Source organism: Astatotilapia calliptera, chromosome 15 (genome assembly GCF_900246225.1).
Source record: "Astatotilapia calliptera chromosome 15, fAstCal1.2, whole genome shotgun sequence".
Lineage (NCBI taxonomy): Eukaryota > Metazoa > Chordata > Actinopteri > Cichliformes > Cichlidae > Astatotilapia > Astatotilapia calliptera.
Genome location: NC_039316.1, coordinates 16,082,919 through 16,106,031, shown reverse-complemented (window position 1 = coordinate 16,106,031; position 23,113 = coordinate 16,082,919). Strand labels below are relative to the sequence as shown.

Below are 23,113 nucleotides of genomic sequence, written 5' to 3'. Positions count from 1 at the left end.
TAATTATTAGGCAACGTCCTTTCCTTTGGCAAAATGGGTCAAAAGAAGGACTTGACAGGCTCAGAAAAGTCAAAAATAGTGAGATATCTTGCAGAGGGATGCAGCAGTCTCAAAATTGCAAAGCTTCTGAAGCGTGATCATCGAACAATCAAGCGTTTCATTCAAAATAGTCAACAGGGTCGCAAGAAGCGTGTGGAAAAACCAAGGTGCAAAATAACTGCCCATGAACTGAGAAAAGTCAAGCGTGCAGCTGCCAAGATGCCACTTGCCACCAGTTTGGCCATATTTCAGAGCTGCAACATCACTGGAGTGCCCAAAAGCACAAGGTGTGCAATACTCAGAGACATGGCCAAGGTAAGAAAGGCTGAAAGACGACCACCACTGAACAAGACACACAAGCTGAAACGTCAATACTGGGCCAAGAAATATCTCAAGACTGGTTTTTCTAAGGTTTTATGGACTGATGAAATGAGAGTGAGTCTTGATGGGCCAGATGGATGGGCCCGTGGCTGGATTGGTAAAGGGCAGAGAGCCCCAGTCCGACTCAGACGCCAGCAAGGTGAAGGTGGAGTACTGGTTTGGGCTGGTATCATCAAAGATGAGCTTGTGGGGCCTTTTCGGGTTGAGGATGGAGTCAAGCTCAACTCCCAGTCCTACTGCCAGTTTCTGGAAGACACCTTCTTCAAGCAGTGGTACAGGAAGAAGTCTGCATCCTTCAAGAAAAACATGATTTTCATGCAGGACAATGCTCCATCACACACGTCCAAGTACTCCACAGCGTGGCTGGCAAGAAAGGGTATAAAAGAAGAAAAACTAATGACATGGCCACCTTGTTCACCTGATCTGAACCCCATTGAGAACCTGTGGTCCATCATCAAATGTGAGATTTACAAGGAGGGAAAACCGTACACCTCTCTGAACAGTGTCTGGGAGGCTGTGGTTGCTGCTGCACGCAATGTTGATGGTGAACAGATCAAAACACTGACAGAATCCATGGATGGCAGGCTTTTGAGTGTCCTTGCAAAGAAAGGTGGCTATATTGGTCGCTGATTTGTTTTTGTTTTGTTTTTGAATGTCAGAAATGTATATTTGTGAATGTGGAGATGTTATATTGGTTTCACTGGTAAAAATAAATAATTGAAATGGGTATATATTTGTTTTTTGTTAAGTTGCCTAATAATTATGCACACACAGATATCCCCCTAAAATAGCTCAAACTAAAAACAAACTAAAAACTACTTCCAAAAGCATTCAGCTTTGATATTAATGAGTTTTTTGGGTTCATTGAGAACATGGTTGTTGTTCAATAATAAAATTATTCCTCAAAGATACAACTTGCCTAATAATTCTGCACTCCCTGTAGATTTTTTTTAGGATTTTTTTTTCATGATCGCCATTGTTTAAAGAAAAAAACTGAGTATAAAAAAAGCTGCCTTTAAAACAATTTGGTGGCCTGATAGAGATCTGAGGAAACTGCCTAAGTGAATTCTTTCAAAGCATGGTGAGAACAAGTTAACCCACAGCCAGCTAGACGGGTGGGCACCATGGCAGACCACAGAACAAAAAACCCCTCCCAGATACCACCAGGAGCAGGAAAGAACGTCATTTGAAACAATTTTCTTGCCATAAAAAGCAGACATAATACAGCTGTGAATGTCAGCTTTTTATGTTGTGTTTATTTTAAGACACGCCTCCCCTGACTGTGCAGGCTGTGCATTATGGGTCGACTCTACAGTTTGTTTTCTGGCTCATGACCCTTGTCACCACAATACTCCTCCCACTAGACTAACTAAAAGAAAAGCGTCAGTGTTCTTCTGCTGCAAGTTGCCTACAGCAGGCGATTTTAAAATGTGTTCTGCGTGGGCCTCAGACGGTTTGAACCATGCCTTTGTCTGCAGTACAGAAACTACAAGACTCACACCATTGTTACATGCTGAAGTAGTCTGACATTTATGGTAAATAAACACAGCTTTGGTCAATACATATTGCTAGTAGGGATTGAGTAGTATGCACTTTATTGTTACCTGCAAGCACTTTCCAGTGTAAAACTTCCAGTGTATTTAATTATCTAAATTGTTGCTGAGGAATTTGCTGTTGCTTTGTGGCGCTCATAAAAATATTAAAAAATAAATCTCTAAACCTCAGCAGCAATGTGGCTTTCTAAAAATCATAAACAAGACCACAAAAACAAACAAACAACATTTTTTGAGCAATTTTAATCAACACTTGGTTCCATTACTTCAAGTTTATAACAAGAAGCAGTTCAACCTCCTCCAGGCCAGCTCGTCCTTTGGGCATTTTGTATGGAAATTGTACAGTATATTGTATGCAGTCATTTTTTTTTCTTTGTAAATGGACTTTAAGCAGTATGAACTTTTTTGCACGATGACCAGAGTAATACACATCTACATCTTCAGCAATTTGTGATGTGTGTAAAAGTGTGCATTGTGTCCGCAATACCCACCACACTTGTAAGTATCATAGTTTCCAAAGTTATAAGGTCTTTTTAATTTTAGAGCAATAAATCATTAGGTTGACCTCGAAGACCTTGGTGGATGTAAGCCAAATTTTAATGGATTGTTAACGTGACCCCTCTCTACACCCCTACAAAGTTCTAATAGAATTAATTCCAAACTTCTTGAGCACGCTCACAAGCATGCACTCACACAAATGCTACCGAAAACATAACCTCCTTGTTGGAGGTAATTAGCAGCAGAGCTAACTGTAGGAACAACATTAGTGTTTATACCCTATTAACGGTCACTGGCATGAGCGCCATGTCTTGGTTGGACCTGTGCTTCATTCTGCAGGATAGTTGGGCACCTTGTGTTGCCCCTGTCTTTCTCACTGTCTTTCTGCATTAACAATGTCAATGTTAAATAAGTAATCTATTTAAAAATAAATAAAAAATGCAAGGTTTTTATTATAAAATTGGAAAAGTTACCCAAAATTTTCTACCCTTGAATAAAATCCTACACTCAGACCAACACGGTGTTTGAGGGCACAATCTCATTTCTCAAAACAACCGAACAAGAAGGCCGCTAACTGGGTTTTTGGAAGGATTGTCGAAATTGACTTTTAGGGTATAAAATTTTTAGATTTTCAGCTGTGATGCTGCCTGTGCTGAGAGTATTTTTAACAAAGAAGCCTGAGCTGCTCTGAGGCACAAATATATCAGCATATATTGGCTTCTGTTCATGATGGCGGCTTACCTGCAGAGACTGGAGAGCATCAGAGTTAGTGTCGCAGTACAAGATGATGTTGTTGGCCATGCTGAAGCTTTCTCTCACTCCCAGGTGGTAGAAGAGCGAAGGCTGGCGGAAGGCATCTGTCATCTCCACCACAGCTATGTCTGATGATAAAAGAGAGGTGTACGTGTTATAGTGTGGTTCAGGAGTGGAGCACAACTAGCTTTCTTTGGGTTCTGCAAGTACAAGTAAATACACACCATTCTTAGAATATCATAAGCTGTAATAATGCAGTTGCATAGTACAGGCAGAAATATCTTTTACATCCATTACCCAACCAAGGATGTTAATTCACTGCTGTAACAGCCTCCCTCTTCTGTTTTTGACCACATTTTGGAATCTGGCTACAAATATGTGGTCCCATCCATCCATTCCTTTACCTTTTTAGAAATGCCTTAACCCCAACCTTTTTTAAATTTTCTTTGTGAAACAGATTTTAACAATGTTTATTAGAATCTCACGACCAGTTTGGTAACCTAATGTCACAATTTCAACTCAAAAATCAACTGATTGAAAACTCATTGTCTGATAATTGATCAAAGCCATTCAAGCCACCAGTTCTAAATCCACCCGCCACCCCCAATATTGACCCTTATCTGAATAAATCTCATTAAGATGTTATTTGGCTACAACTAAACTGCCCATTGGGGATCTTTAACACCAACTTTGTCTGCTGTTGCTCTGGGAGAGACATGGATACAGCTCAGTGGTTATTAGTGATCGGCACGGCTGTTATTCATGCTGTTATCAGCTACCGATTTGCATGTCAGTGTTAAGTTATCTGCAAGCTGAAAAACAGATATCATGAGATGAAGGTAGCTTTACTCCTTTTTTGTCCAGTACACTCAATAATCAATAATGCACCATCTGCAGTAGGACTCAGCAATACTATCTGGGTCAACAGGTCAAGCAAATATTTCCACTCAAGCAAGCAGGTCATCTAGTAAAGAGTTCCTAAGGTTAATGTCCTGTGCAACAGGCTGTGCTGTTATGCAACTGTAAGCACTGGACTTTCACCAAAGCTCTCACTCACTGGTCGGCCCCTGCAGCGAACAAATCTTTGTATGACGCTGTCAGTTATGGTGGGCATGCAACATTAAACATGCTCATCAGGATTTGGAATAAACATGATGGTGTTTTGCAGACCCACACACGAGGTAGGGTGGTACTACACGTTGTTTCCAAGGTCGCCCTGAGCAACGGATAACAACAAAAGCAAATCAGCCCGATGGCTATGCTCCAGTTATGACAAAAGAGCTCAGAGCTACGGAGATAAAGCTGCACCCTGGTTTTTCATCAACTCCAAATCTCCAACTCTTTTGTGTCAACGAAAACATTACACGGAGCTGAAGAGCAGATATTGTGCGACTCTGATGGTCAAATCTTTTACCTCTAATGGGTCTGTTCAAAAGCTGGGATAGTCCCCCCCTCCACCATCACGACCTTGAATTCGATTTTCAAACTGGTGCTCAAGCTAATGGACCACTACTAGAGGAAATCACAAACACATTCAGTCATTCAGCTCAAGATGCTGTCAGATTATGGGTGGCTCAGTTGTGGAAGAGGAAGCATGACAAGTGGATGACACATCAAAGATTAGTGCTATTATTAATGCTTCCACTGGTTTTTGAAAGATACCAGTTAGTCAAGGTACCATGCAACTGTAGAGACGACTGCTCTCCTTTTAAGTCTACAGTTTAGGAATAGACTACAATCTGAAATGATATCACAGAAATGATGAGTCGGCCTTGACCTTTTCTTTAAGTATTAAAAGCAAATATTTTCAGCGTGGTGACATTACTATAAATTAAAAAAGAATAAATCATACATATGCTTTGAAAGATTTTGTCTCCACTATGTTAAAAAGCTGAGAACAATTAAACGATTACAAAGGCAACAGCCAATTTTGGTGCTGGTATAGCCAGCCGACACCCGTACTGAGACTTCCTGTTCTGTCTGACAGTGATTGTTTACAAATCATCGCCTGATTGATTTTCACCAAATCCAGTCCTTATTTTAGACATGCAATTAAAAAAGGATTGGTTAATACAGCTCACACTATGAGTGGTCTACAAGTAGAAACCAGAAAGTTTCAAATACCAAAAGTCTTTCCACCAGAATCTGTTGATATGTGTTGATGTGCAGAAATCTGAGTACAATCTACAAACTAACTGTGATTCACAGCAGATGATCAGAAACAAGGCTCCGAATGAAAGCTAGTGTTGCTAATGTGCAGCGAAGTGGCAACTTTTAAGATGTAACACCTATAACTGGCAGCTAACTAAGCTCTTATCGCAGCTTCTTGCATTAACATTTTTAAATGCAACATGATTTCTCTTTAAGCGTTATTTTCACCAGGAAGTAAAACTCCTGAGATACAGTGATAGCGTCCTGGGCCAAGAAGGGCAGCACAAATCCATCATGTTTTCTGAATGGCACAAGAAAATGGAGCTTGTTAAGCTGAAGCAGCTCTACAAATGCATTGCGTGCAATCAAAGCCACTGACACAACCCAATCTATCAAAGCAAATTACTCAAAGCAAGCAAGTGAAGGCTCATAATTTGAATGTGCAGTTAAACATCAAGCAGCCAACATGACACTTGGGAGAGAAGCCTATCAGAGATTGGCCGATTGCAGCACTGAAGGGGTTTCATCAGGGCCATGCAGCTCCTCGCACTCATCATCAGAACATGCAAATTCAACCAGGAAGCAGGTACTTGTTGGCCTCAAAGGTTCTCATCATTAAACCCTTCGTTCACACCAGGGAAAAAAAAGCCTCATATTTTCATCCCATCAGAGTACCGTAGCCGTAGGACAGCATTTTAAGCTCTATGGCTTCTGTGCAACGATGTGGAATTTCAAGAGGGATTTCTTCTCCGGATGAGCAGCGTCTTCACATCGGGATGCTGCTCGCTGATTAAATGAAACTCATGTTTCGCTCTCTAACTTGCGAGGCAGACGGGGAAGGTACACTTTAATCCTAGCTAAGATTAACAGCCAGTTGTCAGTTCTGCATCCCTGATGCACTCATGCGACTATCACACATAGCATTTAGAACATTCAGACATAATTAAATATTGGTCTATTGGATTTACTCATTGTTAGCAAGACAAATAGGTTGCTCACCACGGCTGATTTTTACACAATCCCAAACAATCCTGGGCATATACATGATAAACGGCTGTTTAGATTCTTCTTCTCTCGACTATGCATACAAGGTGCTGCTGAGTGTCAACATCCAGACGGCACAGGTTGTCTGCTGAATAAAACATAAGCTTGTCTTGTTTTTCCACCTGCAGCAGGCTCCCATCAATATTACATCTGAATGAGATCTTAATGCAAACAGGCCATAAAAATGCAATAGTATAATATAACTCACAGAAATATGAAGCAGCAGTGACTTGGGTGGGATAATTTTGCTTTGCGCTGCTTGGAAATTTCACCTGTTTCACAGAAATGGGTCTGAACAAAAAACATGTTTGCTGTTTGCTACACAGAAGGGCTAAAAAGTGATGAATAACAGCATATGGCGTTCGCATATGATGGAAAAAAAAAAACAGGCCAAAGTGAGTCTTGTTGTGCCCACAGAGTGAGGAAGAGCAATCAATTCTCGTAAATGTTTTGTATTTATAACACTTGACTAGCAGCATATGATGTTGTCAGTGCTTATTTCAGTCTAGTCTAATAATAGAGAACGCACTCTAGGTTTTACTTAGAAGCTGCTTATAATGGCGGTTACAAACTACCCTCTGATTTTAAATTCCAAAAATGAAAGCAACTGTTTGTTTGTGTCCTGCTTGAGCGGTTAAATCTGTCTACTCATGCAAACATTATTTTTTGTGTTCAGTTGGTAACCGATTCAATACTGATAACGTGCAACATCGCAGCAGGGATGTGTTCAGGAGTATTCTTGGGCTAAATTTTGATGTGGGGTGAACACAGTGGGTGGTAACAGTCACCACAGGCACACAACACAATCACTGACTATCCTGTAAATGGTTGGGGCATTGATTACTGCTTGCTCACTGTCATGTCAACGCAGCGCCATAACCATTTATATTGGAACTTGAGGTCTACCTCACTCTCTGCCGTCTTCTTCAAGAGACACGTATGTGAGGATGCTGTTTGTAGATTACAGCTCAGCATTCAATACCATCGTTCCCTCGAAGCTGGACAGGAAACTGCAGGATCTAGGACTGAGCAGCTCCCTCTGCAGCTGGATCCTTAGCTTCCTGTCTGACAGACGCCAGGTGGTCAGACTGGGCAGCATCACCTCATCCCCCATCACACTGAACACTGGTGCTCCACAGGGGTGTGTACTGAGCCCTCTCCTGTACTCACTCTACACCTGCGACTGCACAGCCACTAACAGCTCCAACATCATTGTGAAGTTTGCGGACGACACTACAGTGGTGGGTCTTATCACCAACGGTGATGAGACGGCTTACAGGGAGGAGGTCAGCGCCCTGACCCACTGGTGTCAAGACAACCATCTCACCCTCAACGTCGCAAAGACAAAGGAGTTGATAGTGGACTTCCGGAGGTGCAGAGAAGTACACACCCCCATCACCATCAACGGCGCTGCTGTGGAGAGAGTGAGCAGCTTCCGGTTCCTTGGAGTACATCTGGCTGAGGATCTTACGTGGTCAGTACACACAAACAAAACAGTGAAGAAGGCGCAGCAGCGCCTCTTCTTTCTCAGGAGACTGAAAAGATTCGGCATGAGCCCCCGCATCCTCAGGACCTTCTATCACTGTGCCATTGAGAGCATCCTCACTGGATGCATCACCACCTGGTATGGCAACAGCACCGCCTACAACTGCAAAGCTCTCCAGCGAGTAGTGCGGTGCTCTGAACGGATAATTGGAGGTGAGCTTCCCTCCCTCCAAGACATCTACAGGAAGCGGTGCCTGAGGAAAGCGGGGAGGATCATCAAGGACTCCAGTCACCCCAGCCATAAACTGTTCAGACTGCTTCCATCAGGAAGGAGGTTCTGCAGCATCCGGTCCCGTACCAGCAGACTGAGAGACAGCTTTTTCCATCAGGCCATCAGACTGCTGAACACGTCATAGACACCTCAGCTTCACTACTGGAACTTCAACATTATGCACTCCACACTGTATATAAATGCCACTTGTTTTGCACATATTAAACTCTGTATATTTTATATATTTTATTATTATTATTATTTTTTTTATTTTTTTTATTTTTATTTTTTATTTTTTATTTTTTTACTATTTAATTTGTAAAAATGTGTATACACACACACACACACACACACACACACACACACACACACACACACACACACGTAGGAAAATATTTAGTATACACATCCAGAAATGCATACACTATTATATATTGTACATATATTTATTAGTTTCAGGTTGGCCATTCTTGTATTTTGCTCGTTTGTGTTGTTGTGTTTGCACATCTCTGTTGCTTGTGGGGCTCGCACACAAGAATTTCACTCGCATGTGCTGTGCCAGTGTGCCTGCACATGTGATGTGACAATAAAAGTGATTTGATTTGATTTGATTTGAACACAGTAAATGTCATTTCTCAGACCCCAACCCAAAAACAAAACACTTCACTGGATTGAAGAAGAGTAGAAGAAGGTAAAAGATAAAACAAAGGGATCGCAGAGGTTTTCTTGGGGAACTCGCTTCTTTAAAAAAAAATTAAAAAACTGTTAAAGCAATCTCCCTCAGTACCATCTGGTAATTCTTGCTCTGCAGCTTTGATGCTTCACAGAGGTACTTCTTGAGATCTCCAGCCCTGCAGGTCATGCTGCATGTGACAGGTCATAAAACCTGGGAAGTGCACAACAAGCTAGAACAGCAAAGTAAAGCATGCAACAGCTGCAATATCCCATGTTTAAACTGCCTGTAAGCGTTAACTTTCCCTTTTTATCACAATATCTCTCTACATTTGTTGGTCTTACAGGAATGCATTTTAACAGCACAGTCACCTCTTTAAATCCTAATAATCTTCTGAACTTTGACAACAATTAAAAAAGCTTAATATAAGCAAAGTTTGTTTAGAAAAAGCCCATTAGTCTTAAAGGCATGGCACGGCTTACATAAACAAAGCTTGAGTGAAAAAAACTATCTGATTGCATCTTATTCTGTATTGTAAAGCACTTTGTGAATTTTGTTCTTGAAAAGTGATAAATAATAAATAAACCTTCAGTCTGTTCACTGTGGTAGAATCTTCTTGCTATGGTGGAAGACAGAATGTATATTTTTAATAGAAGTTAGGGCAGCAGGGTGGTGCAGTGGTTAGCATTGTTACATCACAGCAAGAGGATTCAAATCCACCAGCTAAAGCCTTTGAAGTTTGCATACTCTCCCTGTGTTTGCATGGGTTCTCTCTGGATACTCTGACTGTCTCCCAGCCCAAGACATACATTGGGGTCGGCTTAATTAGCAATTCTAAATTGCCCATAGGTGTGAAAGAGTGATGGTTGTCTTTATCAGCCTTGTGGCAGACTGGCAACCTGTCTAGGGTGTATCCCGCCTCTCATCCTAACAGCTAGCACAGTTCCCGCCCCTTCGGCGAAACTGAAGCGGAAGAAGATTGGCGGAAGGATGATAGAAATGAGCAACTCTTCCCTTTCATGAACAGCTAGCTTACTTCCTCTTTTAATTCTTGCTGGTTCCAAGGAAGGCTTGGTTTCCCAGTACAGTTAATGATGCAATTACCGGTACTAAAAAGCAATGACAGCACAAATACTTTCAAGTAGCTTTTAAATTGCAATGTTAAAAGCATTTTGGCTAGTGTGGTACATTTTGTAATTGTGGATATTGTGGATGACATTACACAAGGAAACAGAGAACAATGGTAATCTGCCCTCACAGGAAAGTTGGAAAGTCAGTACTGGAAAGTGTTGCCTCTGCCTACTATACAGAATCCATAGCTCAGAGTCACAGACCCATTGCAACAACAGCGCAGGGACTTATAATCCTTATAAATATTAAAAATATTAAAAACAAAAGAAGTTCCAGATTCCAATTCATTGGAAGTGTTTCAGCTCGCAGGTTCATAGTAGGCTTTTTAAACCACATTAAGGACAATGATTCCAAATTTCAAAAGGCTGATAAACACAGCGACTGCATTTCAATAGCACAGGCTATGAATGTTTGTGAAGTGTGTTCAGATGCCATGATTACTTACCAATGCAACAGCAGAGTGAAACGCATGCCAATACAGCAGCAGACCTGCCAACATAGTGTTGACAGAAGGCTTCGTGAAGCCTGCAGAGGAGTTACTTGAGACTCCTCGTCACCCTTTTCGCATACAGTGGCACCTTTTCACCACATCTGGTGTTTTACAATCACCTGGTATCACCAGTAAACTGAAATCTGTCTACATCAGTGAGAGATAAGACATGCAGAAAAAAATGTAAAAAAGAAATGAAGAGTAAAACATTCATACTGATGCCCTGATAATCCTGCTACACCTCCTACAGTTGGACCTGCCAGTGTGGACCAAAAGTAAATTGATTCCCTCGCCTACTGCTCAAAGCAGAGGAGGGAAAATAATTCAATACTCTGAACATACTCTCTCACAGTGTTTGACTCTCAGCAGCACTCGGCCTGGTGCTGTAGGTTCATCGGGCCTCAGGTGAGCAGCTCGGAGTGGAGGGCTTCGAATTTACTGGAGACTGTTCTGGTGTCTGTTGGCTTCTCTTTATGGATCCTTCCCAGCACTCTCCAGAGATCCTCCATCAGCTCCACATGCTCTTTCTGAAGAGGAGCTGGGGGATCAGCTCCATCTAAAATATTATGATCTAAAAAGCTCTGGAGCATTTTCACATGGATCTGGATCATTTCAGCAAAGCAGAGTCTCTTGTCTCTACTAGAGAGCACATGATTGGACACAGAGAAATCTATTTTAATGAGAGCAGGTTGTGGAGAAAAATAAACAATTGCTACCAGCAGCCTAAAATCATAAGCTATAAACAATACTGAGAGATTGTGTTTCAGCTATGCTATACATCCCTACAGCTGTAGATTAAGGTGACCTGTTTTGCTCACTCCCAGCTACATAATTTTATTTTGGACTCTTACAGGAACAGATTTGCATGATTCCCTACAACAAGCCCTCCCTCTAAGCTAACTTTCTTCTGATAGATTTGCCCCTTACAAACCTAAGGTGTGAACATCAGATGGATAGGGCTGCTGTGCTCAAAGCCAAAACTCAATAAAGTGAGCTCTGTGTATAGATATATAGATTAAATAATTAATGATTTATCAAGGCAGCTACAGATACAACATGTAAAACTAAAACATTAAATCTACATACATCAAACAAGTACTGGTGGCTTTCTAGAAGGAAAAAATGTACATTTCAAGTGCTGATTTACAAGGACTACAACACTTTTTAAATTTATATTAAAGCTGGATTGCAAAACTTGACTCTTTATTTGAACTTAGAAGTGAAGATTTGAAAATGAACTTCTTAACGCAGTCAGCATCACGCTTCAGTTCACATCAGCTGTCAGAAGGTGAAGGGTGAACTACATCAGATCCCAGGACAGCTGTGTGCAAAGTCTGACCCATTCTTCTTGAATAATCTTTCCGAATCATTATCTGAACCTCCCACTATGTTTCAGAGCTTTAAATATTTACTGCTGATAACTACTGAACCTCTGTAGCCACTTCATAAAATGTGTACATCATTAGAAAAAAAATTGCTGCCCAGAAATCTGCCCAAAAATGAAGGATATCGTTAATAATCATTAAAGATATTGATCTATAAATCAAATTAAAGGTGAATAAATGTGAATATTGGTATCTATCTAATCCCAAAGATGCTGTATAAGCTTGTACTGGCACATTGGAAACTTTAGTAAGTTGCAATGCAAGAGTGATTTCAGTTCACCACAATTGTTCCATTACATTTCATGCGTCCTATGTCATCTAGCCGGGAAAGAGGAGGATACAGTGTTTGCATGTGTTGGTATGTGACCTTACTTTGACCTGATAATATTCCATATTTATGAAAATGCCGTTGACTTGTCATGATTGAAGAAATGCGATTACTGTAGCGGTTTATGCCTCGGTCACTCACGGACCAACGGCAAGTTTGACTCTACCAAGAGAGATAGTAACAGCGCTGGCACAGTGAATAACGCTTCGTTACCATCTATTACATAACAGCTACATATAAGAAGTTGTAACCATAGCGACTGTGAGGAAAACTGCTTTGAGTGATGTTAGTGAACCGAAGCCATCAGTGTGCATAGTAGTTGAGGTTTTTTCCCCTGTATGTCTAATGGAAAACAAGGTAAACAGACTCGTATTAGTGGAGCAAAGTGCAGCTGGAGTTTTACCCTGAAGCCCATCCTACACAGAGGACAGGCAGATGCTTAGAAATACCATCTCCATGCTGCTCTGGAAATATCCCTTGAAAAGGAACCTTCGAGAGCATAAAGTCCAAACAGTCTGCCAACTTTCCAGGAACAGCAGAGGATGCTTGTGGTGCTCTTGCATGCTGGGCCAGTGTGATGTTTACCTCTGGTGTTTCAAACGATGTTTAGCTCTTTAGCTGTCAGGTTGCAGAGACAAACAGGATTAAAAGCTTCAGACTTGTTTATTTGGTGTCATACAAAAGGTATTGCTCAACGAATTACTGCAGTTAACCGTGTTCTCAGACCACAAGTGTTTATACTGTAGCCATTCTGAGCTGCCACACCTAAACGCAGTATAAAAAAAAGGAACTTTTGTACTGCGTTTCTCTGTAAACTTTTATTTTGATCTGTCTATTGCCTAAAGGCACCATTGAGCTACACAGTGTGTTTTAGATTTTTATCTTTTATGCTAAGCACATTGAGTTTACATGCAATGAAATGCGCAATATAAACATGACTGACACTGACAGAGACAAAAAGCTCCAGAGGGGTGTTCTGTGCTACAGATTAAATAAACAGGGGATCACAATGGCGTGTTATAGACTGAAAACTTGGCTTGAGTTGATTAAACAGATAAAAATAATGAGTTATTGAATTTAGTTTAAGTTTGATTAGGTTTTCTTGTTTTGGTGTCTTTTTGTTTTAAGTCCAATTTATCGTATTTGTTTGTTTTTCCTGGTTTTTTTTTTTATTGTATTTATTTTACTGATCTATGGTTTTGTAAAGCACTTTGGCCACCCTTGTTGCTTACGAATCTCATAATCAAAATTTATATTGACATTAAAAGAAACCTTTCATGATTTTCTTATTTTACGTATTACACACCCAGGATCTCCTTTTTCGTTTGGATACCTTAGTATGGTTATCTCATACTTAACCATACTAAGGCAGCCAATCAGATGACAGTTGGCCTAAAAGGAGGCTGGACTTACAGGAGACAGTGGACACAAGGAATGACAAATGAATGGATTGTTAATGATGCAAAGCTGATCTATTTCCATATAAGAGCATAGCTTCAAATAAGTGAAATGGATCCATTATAGGAACTTACAAACAACTCCACACTAATTGCTTTTTAGTTTTCCTGTATGAAGCACTAAAATAAAAATTGTAAAAAATTAGCTGCGTTTATATGTGAAAATGAAGTTTTCACAAATGAACTCCACAAGTTGTTGAATCCTGTAGTAATTTGTTTCTCATATACAACAGATAGCCATCATTCTCACTATTGTAAGTAGTCTATTGGGTGTGGTGTAGGGTTCAGCACACCCACTGAATTCATGTGATTACTTGCACTACACTCATATGGGTGTAATTAGACATTACACAGAGTTTGAAGAAAACTAAGCTATCGACCAGCTCCTATCTGACTGTGCTGGTTAGTGGTCTTACACGCATCTTTGCTGAGTAATCGAGAGATTTCAGAGTTGAAGTGCAGGTGTAAAAAATCAGCTTTAAAAGTGATGCACAATTCCAGGTAGTAACAAGGCAGTGCAAGTTAGTTCCTTAGGGAGTCTCCATTAGTCACATGGAATAAAATTTTTACAAGTTTATTTTTATTCTTTTGTTTATTCTTGCAGGAGAATACAGAAAAACTGCCTTTTTTCCTCAAAATAAACCCCTAATACTGGTGAAAAAAGACCATTCAAGTCTTTCTGCTAAGCTTTTCTGTTTACAAATACATTTCTTCTCCCACAGGAGAATATGGGACATATGAATGGATATTCAGTCATCTGACGCCTCACCTAGCAGCAAGAGATTAATGTTCCCTTTATTTTTAGACCCATGTGCTTGAAAGAAACAACCCAGAAAAAAAGATCATGATGCAGGAAATGAGACCCGCCTGCCAGTCGCACGACTCTCCTGGCAGTCAGCTCCTCTTTACCTTTGCTCCACTTTGTTGCCTTTTCACTCACTGAGATATTTTACAAACCACAGTGCAATGGCCCCCGAAGGGAAAACAGCTGAGAACAGAATGTGAATTCATCTACCACTGACAAGCACGCTGGGAGAGACCTGTGCTGCAGTGCAAGCTGTCCCGACATGCCTACTTGATGTACTTCTTTGCTGTTGTTCAGTGAAACAGAATCATGTTATTGTCTGGTAAACAATTCCACTTTATCTCACTTGCTTCGCGTGACAGGACTGAGGAACAGTTGTGGTTGTTTGCAGAGTGTTGCATGGAAATAAAACGGCACCAGGCAGAAATTAGTGTATAAATACACCTGAAGACCTGGAAAAGTGAACTAGATAAGAAATTTTCCATCTGAAACAGCAGAAACATCAGACACCAGCACGACTGATAAACATTTCCTGACATGATTTCTTGGTATTTTTAGACCTATTCTTGAAAATGTTAAGGGTTCCTGCATTTTTTCCTTTTTTAAACTGGAGATATCAGGGGTATGACATCGCCTGTACTGGTTTTGAAGGACTGGAAGGAAACTTTAAAACCTTTTGGGTGCATACTGAGATACTTTGTCTAATTTCACATGGGCCACTATTATTTTATGCAAATATTCATGCACAATGCCTTTATACAATTAAAAAAAAGAAAAAAGACAAATTTAACCCAGCAGCTGCCCACTTCGCCTGTTGTTACATGAAGTTGCTGAATGTTATTTACTTTCTACGGTGTCTGGTAGTCACTTCACTGCTAATCGATGCCTGTGTGGAAACCCCTTAAGACTCATTGGAAGTAGTAACATTCATTAGTGTTGGTTTCAGTTGTGTTTAGATATTAATCGTGGATGTGCAATGTGGTTTCCAGTGTTTGTTTACCCAAGACCAGTGTTAAGGTTTAGCCAGCTACAGGTCATCACAACTAAGCCTTCAGTAGTGATTAATCATGTTCAGCTGTGGCTTTGCAGTGACTGTTGAATGGTAATGGGCTGAGCGTCGGTTCTCAAAGTAAAAATGCCTTGTTGATGCCAGAGGTCAGAGGAGAACAGCCAGACTTCTATAAGCTGATAGGAAGGCAACAGGAACTCATATAGCGACTTGTTACGACAAAAGTCTGCAGAAGAGCATCTTTGAATGCACAGCACAGAAAACCGAGGCTACAATTTGCATGAATTCAACAAAATTGGAGCACAGAATATTGAAAAAAAATTATCTGATCTGAGGAGTCAGTATTTCTGCTACACCATTCAGATGTTAGGGTCAGAATCAGGTGTAAATAACAAAAAAAGCACAGATCCATCTTGTTTTGTATCAACAGTTGGTTGATTAGAGCAGGGCGATAGGACCAAAAATATTTATCACGATATACAGTTGAAAATTTGCGATAACGATATAACTGACGATTTAATTGACACTAGACAAAATACTTTACGACTCCACGACTTTATTAGTGTAAAAAAAACAAAACATCAATGTATTTTCACTTAAACAAGCAGCTGTTTTTTTATGTGCATTAAAGTTATATAAAAATTTAACAGTGCAAATGCAAATTCCTTGCTGACAGTTTAACCAAAAGGCATTTCCAGTGGAAATTGGCCGACATATCCTCAGCATAACCATGTATAATATCCACAAAACTTAAAAAGAGGTTATACAGACACAACACGGTAATATTATGTTGAAGCACAGTACGTATCACTCCGCGAGGCGCCTGCCTACGATAGCCGTAATGCTCCAACAATCCATCAAGCGGTGCGAGTTCGTAGCTTAGCAAAGTCGTACTGAAACATTTGACAGATTTTCGAGCGCCGTGTACGACATAAAATCGTTTCGAGGTCAGTAAACACAACCAGAATTCATACATAAGGCGCGCAGGATTATAAGGGGCACTGTTGATTTTCAGAAAAATCAAAGGATTGATTTTAAGTGTGCCGTATTTTCCAAAAAACACGGTAATAATGACGGCCCGCTAGCATGCTCTACCAGAAATAGTGCTTTGTTGTGTATCTGACGGCCCTACACTGCATAATATAAAATAATAAGAAAATGATATTAAAATATAAAGACTTCAAGTAATTTTTCTTGTAAGATGTGGGTGGCATCCTCGAGCTAGACTAGATATGAAACTCAAACTAAATATGGAAATTAAAAAAACTTTACCGTTGTCTTTACAGAAACACCTCTTGACTCTAATATATGCGCACAATTTTTTTTGTTTTTTTTTTAAACTGCCAACAAAAACTATTTTCTTTCACGCAAAAACACCCATGCAGTTTTGCATACATGCTGTGACCTTTGCGGTGGGTATGCAGAATCAAAACAAACCAGACAAAAGCTGCATACTGCATGTGAGAAAAGCAACTGCAAAGACAGATGAGTAAAACACACCTCCGCCGGAGCCTGGTTACAGCGTTATTATTAGACTCTGTATTGTGAACTTGTTGCATGCTGCCAAAGGTTTTCTAGTTGGAAAAAAAATAATGTAATAACAGCTGTTCTACTAGAGAAAAGAAACCACTGGTATCAAACCCACCCCCAAAAATCAAATAAATGCAAAATACAACCAGACTATTCTCATAGCTCTTAGGCTGTTCACTGCCTTATCATGATACTCAAACTGATAAGACAGAGTTCCCTGTCACGCACCATTGGTTTCTAAAGACAACCCTACCCACTCCTGCTGCATTTCACCTCAAATGAACCCTGATGAATCCAAATGGGAGCTTTGATATTCGGCTACTCCACCTCCTGTCCTATTTCTGGTGATCACTTCTGAGATATAAGCAGGATTTTATACAGCACTTACACTTATTCCAGCTGATAATACTGCATAGAAGGATGTGGGGTATAGTCATTGTCATGCATGTAAAGAAGAAGCTGCTTTTGATTCTGAACTAGCCTTTCCTTCCTTCCTTGAAAAGAAAAGAAAAAAACTTGTTAAAAAGCATTTGCACTTCTGCCTGGAATCTCCCACAGAGGTGAAGGCAGTCCTCCCCAGAGGCCAGCAAATGGCCCCTAGGCTAATTCCTCCTAACCTTGTGCCGCCTAACCTCTGAAAAGCAGCCAACCACTAGCGTAAACAGAAGGGAAGATAAACAACTTAGCAAAGGGCCAGCTGATGGGATTTCAGGGCAGTGCGGATTCACAGTCAGGAATCTTGAGTGTACATTCTTGTGCTGGATAAGAGACAGTGTCTGCTGGCGCCCGGCAGTGTTGACACTGGACAAAGCTGGACGTCACCCATTGTGCAAGGATTGCATCTGTGCTCCATTTCCGTCCACGTTTTCAGACTATAGTTTGCTTACAGTTTGCTTTGCTAGTTACAGTAGTTCACCAAATAGCCATGTGAGAAGCATTTCCTATTTTGTGACTTTACACTGCTGAACAACACTATCATGAGACCAGGTCACCTCATTGTTCGCTGCTTGTTGTTCACTTCTGCTAATGTTTATTACTGACATTTAAATGATTAATCAATAACTCTAATAAACATTAACTTTTAACAGAACAAATCAAGATTGAGGATTTGCTATGCAGTGGTGTTTACATTTGCCTGCTATGTTAAAGCTTCCTGGTTTGAGACTAGGAGGAGGATTGGTTTCGACACCACGAGACATTTACAATAATACAAACAATATCAGCAACAAAACTGTTTGCAGTTCCTACAATAACATAACTGTAAGAAAGAAATGGTTTGTGTTTGTGTACCAGAGGCCCGAGGGTTTGAGGGTTCTGTGCAGTAACTTCGCTGTTTTTAGTGCCTGGAATCTGCTGGAGCCACTGTTCCAGAGTTACAGCTCCTACTCCTACTGCTGCTACTACCACCGGGACCACCTTCCACATCTGCTCCAGCTGATCCTTCAGCTCCTGCTACCTCCACTCTGTTTTATCATGCTCCTTCTTTCTGATGTTTCCTTCTGCTGGGATTGCCACATCTATCACAACTGCAGTTTTCTGCTTCTTGTCAGCCATCACTGTAGCTGCTTGGCTGGCATGCAACTGTCTGAATTTTACTTAAAGTTTGCATTATTAGGGGCAAGTCTGATTTGGCCATGTTTGTGGCATTGATGCATTTTGGAGCGTTGTAATGGATATGTCTGACAAATGATGTCTTCTTTATGTTATGGCAGAATGTTTTTTTTTTTTTTAACTTGGACTAATTTGCAAGTACAGTGGAGCAAAAAAGTATTTAGTCAGCCACTGATTGTGCAAGTTCCCCCACCTAAAATGATGACAGAGGTCAGTAATTTGCACCAGAGGTACACTTCAACTGTGAGAGACAGAATGTGAAAAATAAATCCATGAATCCACATGGTAGGATTTGTAAAGAATTTATTCGTAAATCAGGGTGGAAAATAAGTATTTGGTCAATAACAAAAATACAACTCAATACTTTGTAACATAACCTTTGTTGGCAATAACAGAGGTCAAACGTTTACTATAGGTCTTTACCAGGTTTGCACACACACAGTAGCTGGTATTTTGGCCCATTCCTCCATGCAGATCTTCTCGAGAGCAGTGATGTTTTGGGGCTGTCGCCGAGCAACACGGACTTTCAACTCCCGCCACAGATTTTCTATGGGGTTGAGGTCTGGAGACTGGCTAGGCCACTCCAGGACTTTCAAATGCTTCTTATGGAGCCACTCCTTTGTTGCCCGGGCGGTGTGTTTTGGATCATTGTCATGTTGGAAGACCCAGCCTCGTTTCATCTTCAAAGTTCTCACTGATGGAAGGAGGTTTTGGCTCAAAATCTCACGATACATGGCCCCATTCATTCTGTCCTTAACACGGATCAGTCGTCCTGTCCCCTTGGCAGAAAAACAGCCCCATAGCATGATGTTTCCACCCCCATGCTTCACAGTAGGTATGGTGTTCTTGGGATGCAACTCAGTATTCTTCGTCCTCCAAACACGACGAGTTGAGTTTATACCAAAAAGTTCTACTTTGGTTTCATCTGACCACATGACATTCTCCCAATCCTCTGCTGTATCATCCATGTGCTCTCTGGCAAACTTCAGACGGGCCTGGACATGCACTGGCTTCAGCAGCGGAACACGTCTGGCACTGCGGGATTTGATTCCCTGCCGTTGTAGTGTGTTACTGATGGTGACCTTTGTTACTTTGGTCCCAGCTCTCTGCAAGTCATTCACCAGGTCCCCCCGTGTGGTTCTGGGATCTTTGCTCACCGTTCTCATGATCATTTTGACCCCACGGGATGAGATCTTGCGTGGAGCCCCAGATCGAGGGAGATTATCAGTGGTCTTGTATGTCTTCCATTTTCTGATGATTGCTCCCACAGTTGATTTTTTCACACCAAGCTGCTTGCCTATTGTAGATTCACTCTTCTCAGTCTGGTGCAGGTCTACAATACTTTTCCTGGTGTCCTTCGAGAGCTCTTTGGTCTTGGCCATGGCGGAGTTTGGAGTCTGGCTGTTTGAGGCTGTGGACAGGTGTCTTTTATACAGATGATGAGTCCAAACAGGTGCCATTCATACAGGTAACGAGTGGGGGACAGAAAAGCTTCTTACAGAAGACGTTACAGGTCTGTGAGAGCCAGAGATTTTCCTTGTTTGAGGTGACCAAATACTTATTTTCCACCCTGATTTACGAATAAATTCTTTACAAATCCTACCATGTGAATTCATGGATTTTTTTTTCACATTCTGTCTCTCACAGTTGAAGTGTACCTCTGGTGCAAATTACTGACCTCTGTCATCATTTTAAGTGGGGGAACTTGCACAATCGGTGGCTGACTAAATACTTTTTTGCCCCACTGTAGATGTTAGGATTTTCATTGGGAGTGACCAGGATGGACAAGATTAGAAATGAGTCCATCAGAGGGACAAAGTTAGAGAGCGGTTGGACATGTGCAGAGGAGGGATAGTGGATATACTGGACAAAGGATGTTGGAAATGGAGCTGCCAGGCAAGAGGAAAAGAAGAAGACCACAGAGAATATTCATGGATGGACTGAAGGAGGACATGCAGAGAGTTGGTGTGACAGACAGGGTGAAATGGAGGCCGACGATTTGTTGTGGTGACCCCTAAATGGAGCAGCCAACAGAAAAGGAAGAAGCAGTTTTACAGTTTATGAATGCTAACAATACTACCTCATGTTAACTGTATAACTTAGTATTCCACCTTCTCATCCAAATGTGGTTATCTCTACCTTTTACAGAAAGTCTATAATTTGTAGATGCTAAGGTACTTTCTGTTTTTTTTTTTCAACCTCATTCACCTTGGTGCTCCATTATATACTCCTCTTCTCAATACTACTACATTGTAAACTGGGCAGCATGAAAACAATTTGTGAGCTAGATCTGCGTTGGCTGAGTGGTGCTGTGTGTGTGTGTGTGTGTGCGCGTGTGTGTGTGTGTAATGGAGTGGTAAGCAAACACTCAGGTTCAGGTAGAGCAGCTTTTAAAGTGCTCAGGAATTGTTCACAAATTCAATGTGCACCCTATAAATGACACAGTGGTTTAGTGTAATGATCAACAAGAGGGATAAAGCTCTACATACCACAGCTATGACCCAGCACACAAACACACGAACAGGTGCGCCATTTGATCCCTGGCAAATACTACAGTATTAACTGCTGCACTTTCAACACTGTAAAAAGTGTTTCGAAACAGGACGCATCAAGTTGTCGCACTGCTGCCAAGCAGTCGCTGCTCAACAAACTGAGTTAAAAACATAAAACGAGTTTCTGATTCCAAAACAGATGATCAGAGTTTAGCATGTGCGTGAGTAGAGAAAGAAAGCCATCATCCATGAAGCTCAGATACTATGAATCACCATGGCAACAGATAAATAAAGAGCAGAGACTTCATTTTATTCCAGTGGACCGAGGAATATGAACACGTGTCAGCATGGGCTGCGATTTTTATTTGAAAAACGGGACTTTTAATCAGCTTGGGCCACTCTGCCAACGTTATACATGAGTAAGAATTTGATATAAAATATATAATTTATTTATACTGTCTGTGATAGTCCTTTACTCAATTTGATTTTTTTTTTTTATTGGATGAAACTGAAATCCTCATTTTGTCATTTAATTATTAAATCTAATAATTCAGGTGTAATTTGACACAAAGAAAAGGTATGTGACTGGAGATATGGAGAAACAGAGACACAGTTTAGTGATGGACATGTGATATTTGTTACCCAGATTGCTATAGACCAGTGGTTCTTAACCTTGTTGGAGGTACCGAACCCCACCAGTTTCATATGCGCATTCACTGAACCCCTCTTTAGTGAAAAATAAAATATGATTTTTTTCAAATTCAAGACATAGATATGTTTTTTATTGGTGCACAAAATGAGCGGTGCATGTCACGGTGGAGGGTCTGCCGAACCCCTGAGACCGACTCACCGAACCCCTAGGGTTCGATCGAACCCAGGTTAAGAACCACTGCTATAGACAATCCACCCGCAAGTCAGTCTTTATTAAATAAAAACTGTTTTTGCAGCAGTCTACGGCCACTGCATTTTCTCAGTAATTCAGGGAAGTTTAAACCTGATTTCTCATAAAGAATTTCATTATTTCTGCCATTACCGGATAAAAATGCTTAATGAGATTTACAGAAAACCTCTGCTTTAATGCTCCCCAATTTAACCATTTCTAATTTGATCTAATATGAGCCATCACTCATAGATAATGCCTCTCTTATAGATGTAGCAGAGGTGTTCCTGGCAGCCTAATATTACAAATTCACATTTTTTTAATGAATGACTTACCGATAAATCTTTACAAACATGTTATAAGAAATGTCTCAGCTTTTGTAGACTCTGGTCTCATAAATTTAAGATATTTTAGTATTGTTTTAGAAGGTTGAAAGATTTTAAATCAAGAATGTTTGCTGATCTTTTACATATATTTTTGGTTTGATGTGTTTGTGAGACTGATTTAGGCAATTTTCAGTAGAAAACATGTCCAAGTTCAGATTTTGAATTTGTTGTTTGACATAATTTAATGACTGAATCTGAAACTATTTTACTCACAGTCAGAACGTCTGAAGCCAGCATTTAAAAAGTAACTTTAAAATACATTTAGTTTTGCTTTAGTCATTTCAGCCTCAACTTTACGCAGATATTCACATCACCGCCAAGGTCCAACTGTGACAGTCATTTTTCCATCAGTGTGACTGATTACAACACAGAAATGAGTCAGAAACATGGAGACTATAAGTGCTACAGGATTCTCATAATTAATCTGCAATATGATCGCTGTCTCTGTACTTATTGATTATAAAAGCAGTCGTGTAATTTACATAGAATGGTGAAGAAACATCTAACCGACGTTTCAGTGTTTGTAAAAATGGAAACTCCTGTCAAATAATTTGCTTCACTCTGAGCTTTGATAGCGACTTTATGTATGAAGAAATGAATCGGAGTATCAGCAGATGGTTCAGGTACGGGAGGGGAGGAAGAGTCAGAGAGAAACAGAAGAAAACCTGCCAGCGAGCAAGTGGCATTCTTAGAGTTTGTCACCCAGTTGACTGACTCAGAGTTTAAGTTGAACTACCTTCTGAAACAGAAAACTCTTGTCT

At 40.6% G+C, this 23,113-nt stretch overlaps 1 protein-coding gene across 1 annotated transcript in view; it reads right to left on the bottom strand.

Moving 5' to 3' along the window:
- map3k5 (mitogen-activated protein kinase kinase kinase 5) overlaps positions 1 to 23,113 on the bottom strand; it is an 88,142-nt gene that overhangs the window by 60,304 nt on the left and 4,725 nt on the right. Inside the window, exon 2 of the mRNA XM_026143641.1 lies at positions 3,213 to 3,352. Within this exon, the coding sequence (XP_025999426.1) occupies positions 3,213 to 3,352 (140 nt within the window). The remainder of the gene's footprint in view (positions 1 to 3,212; positions 3,353 to 23,113) is intronic.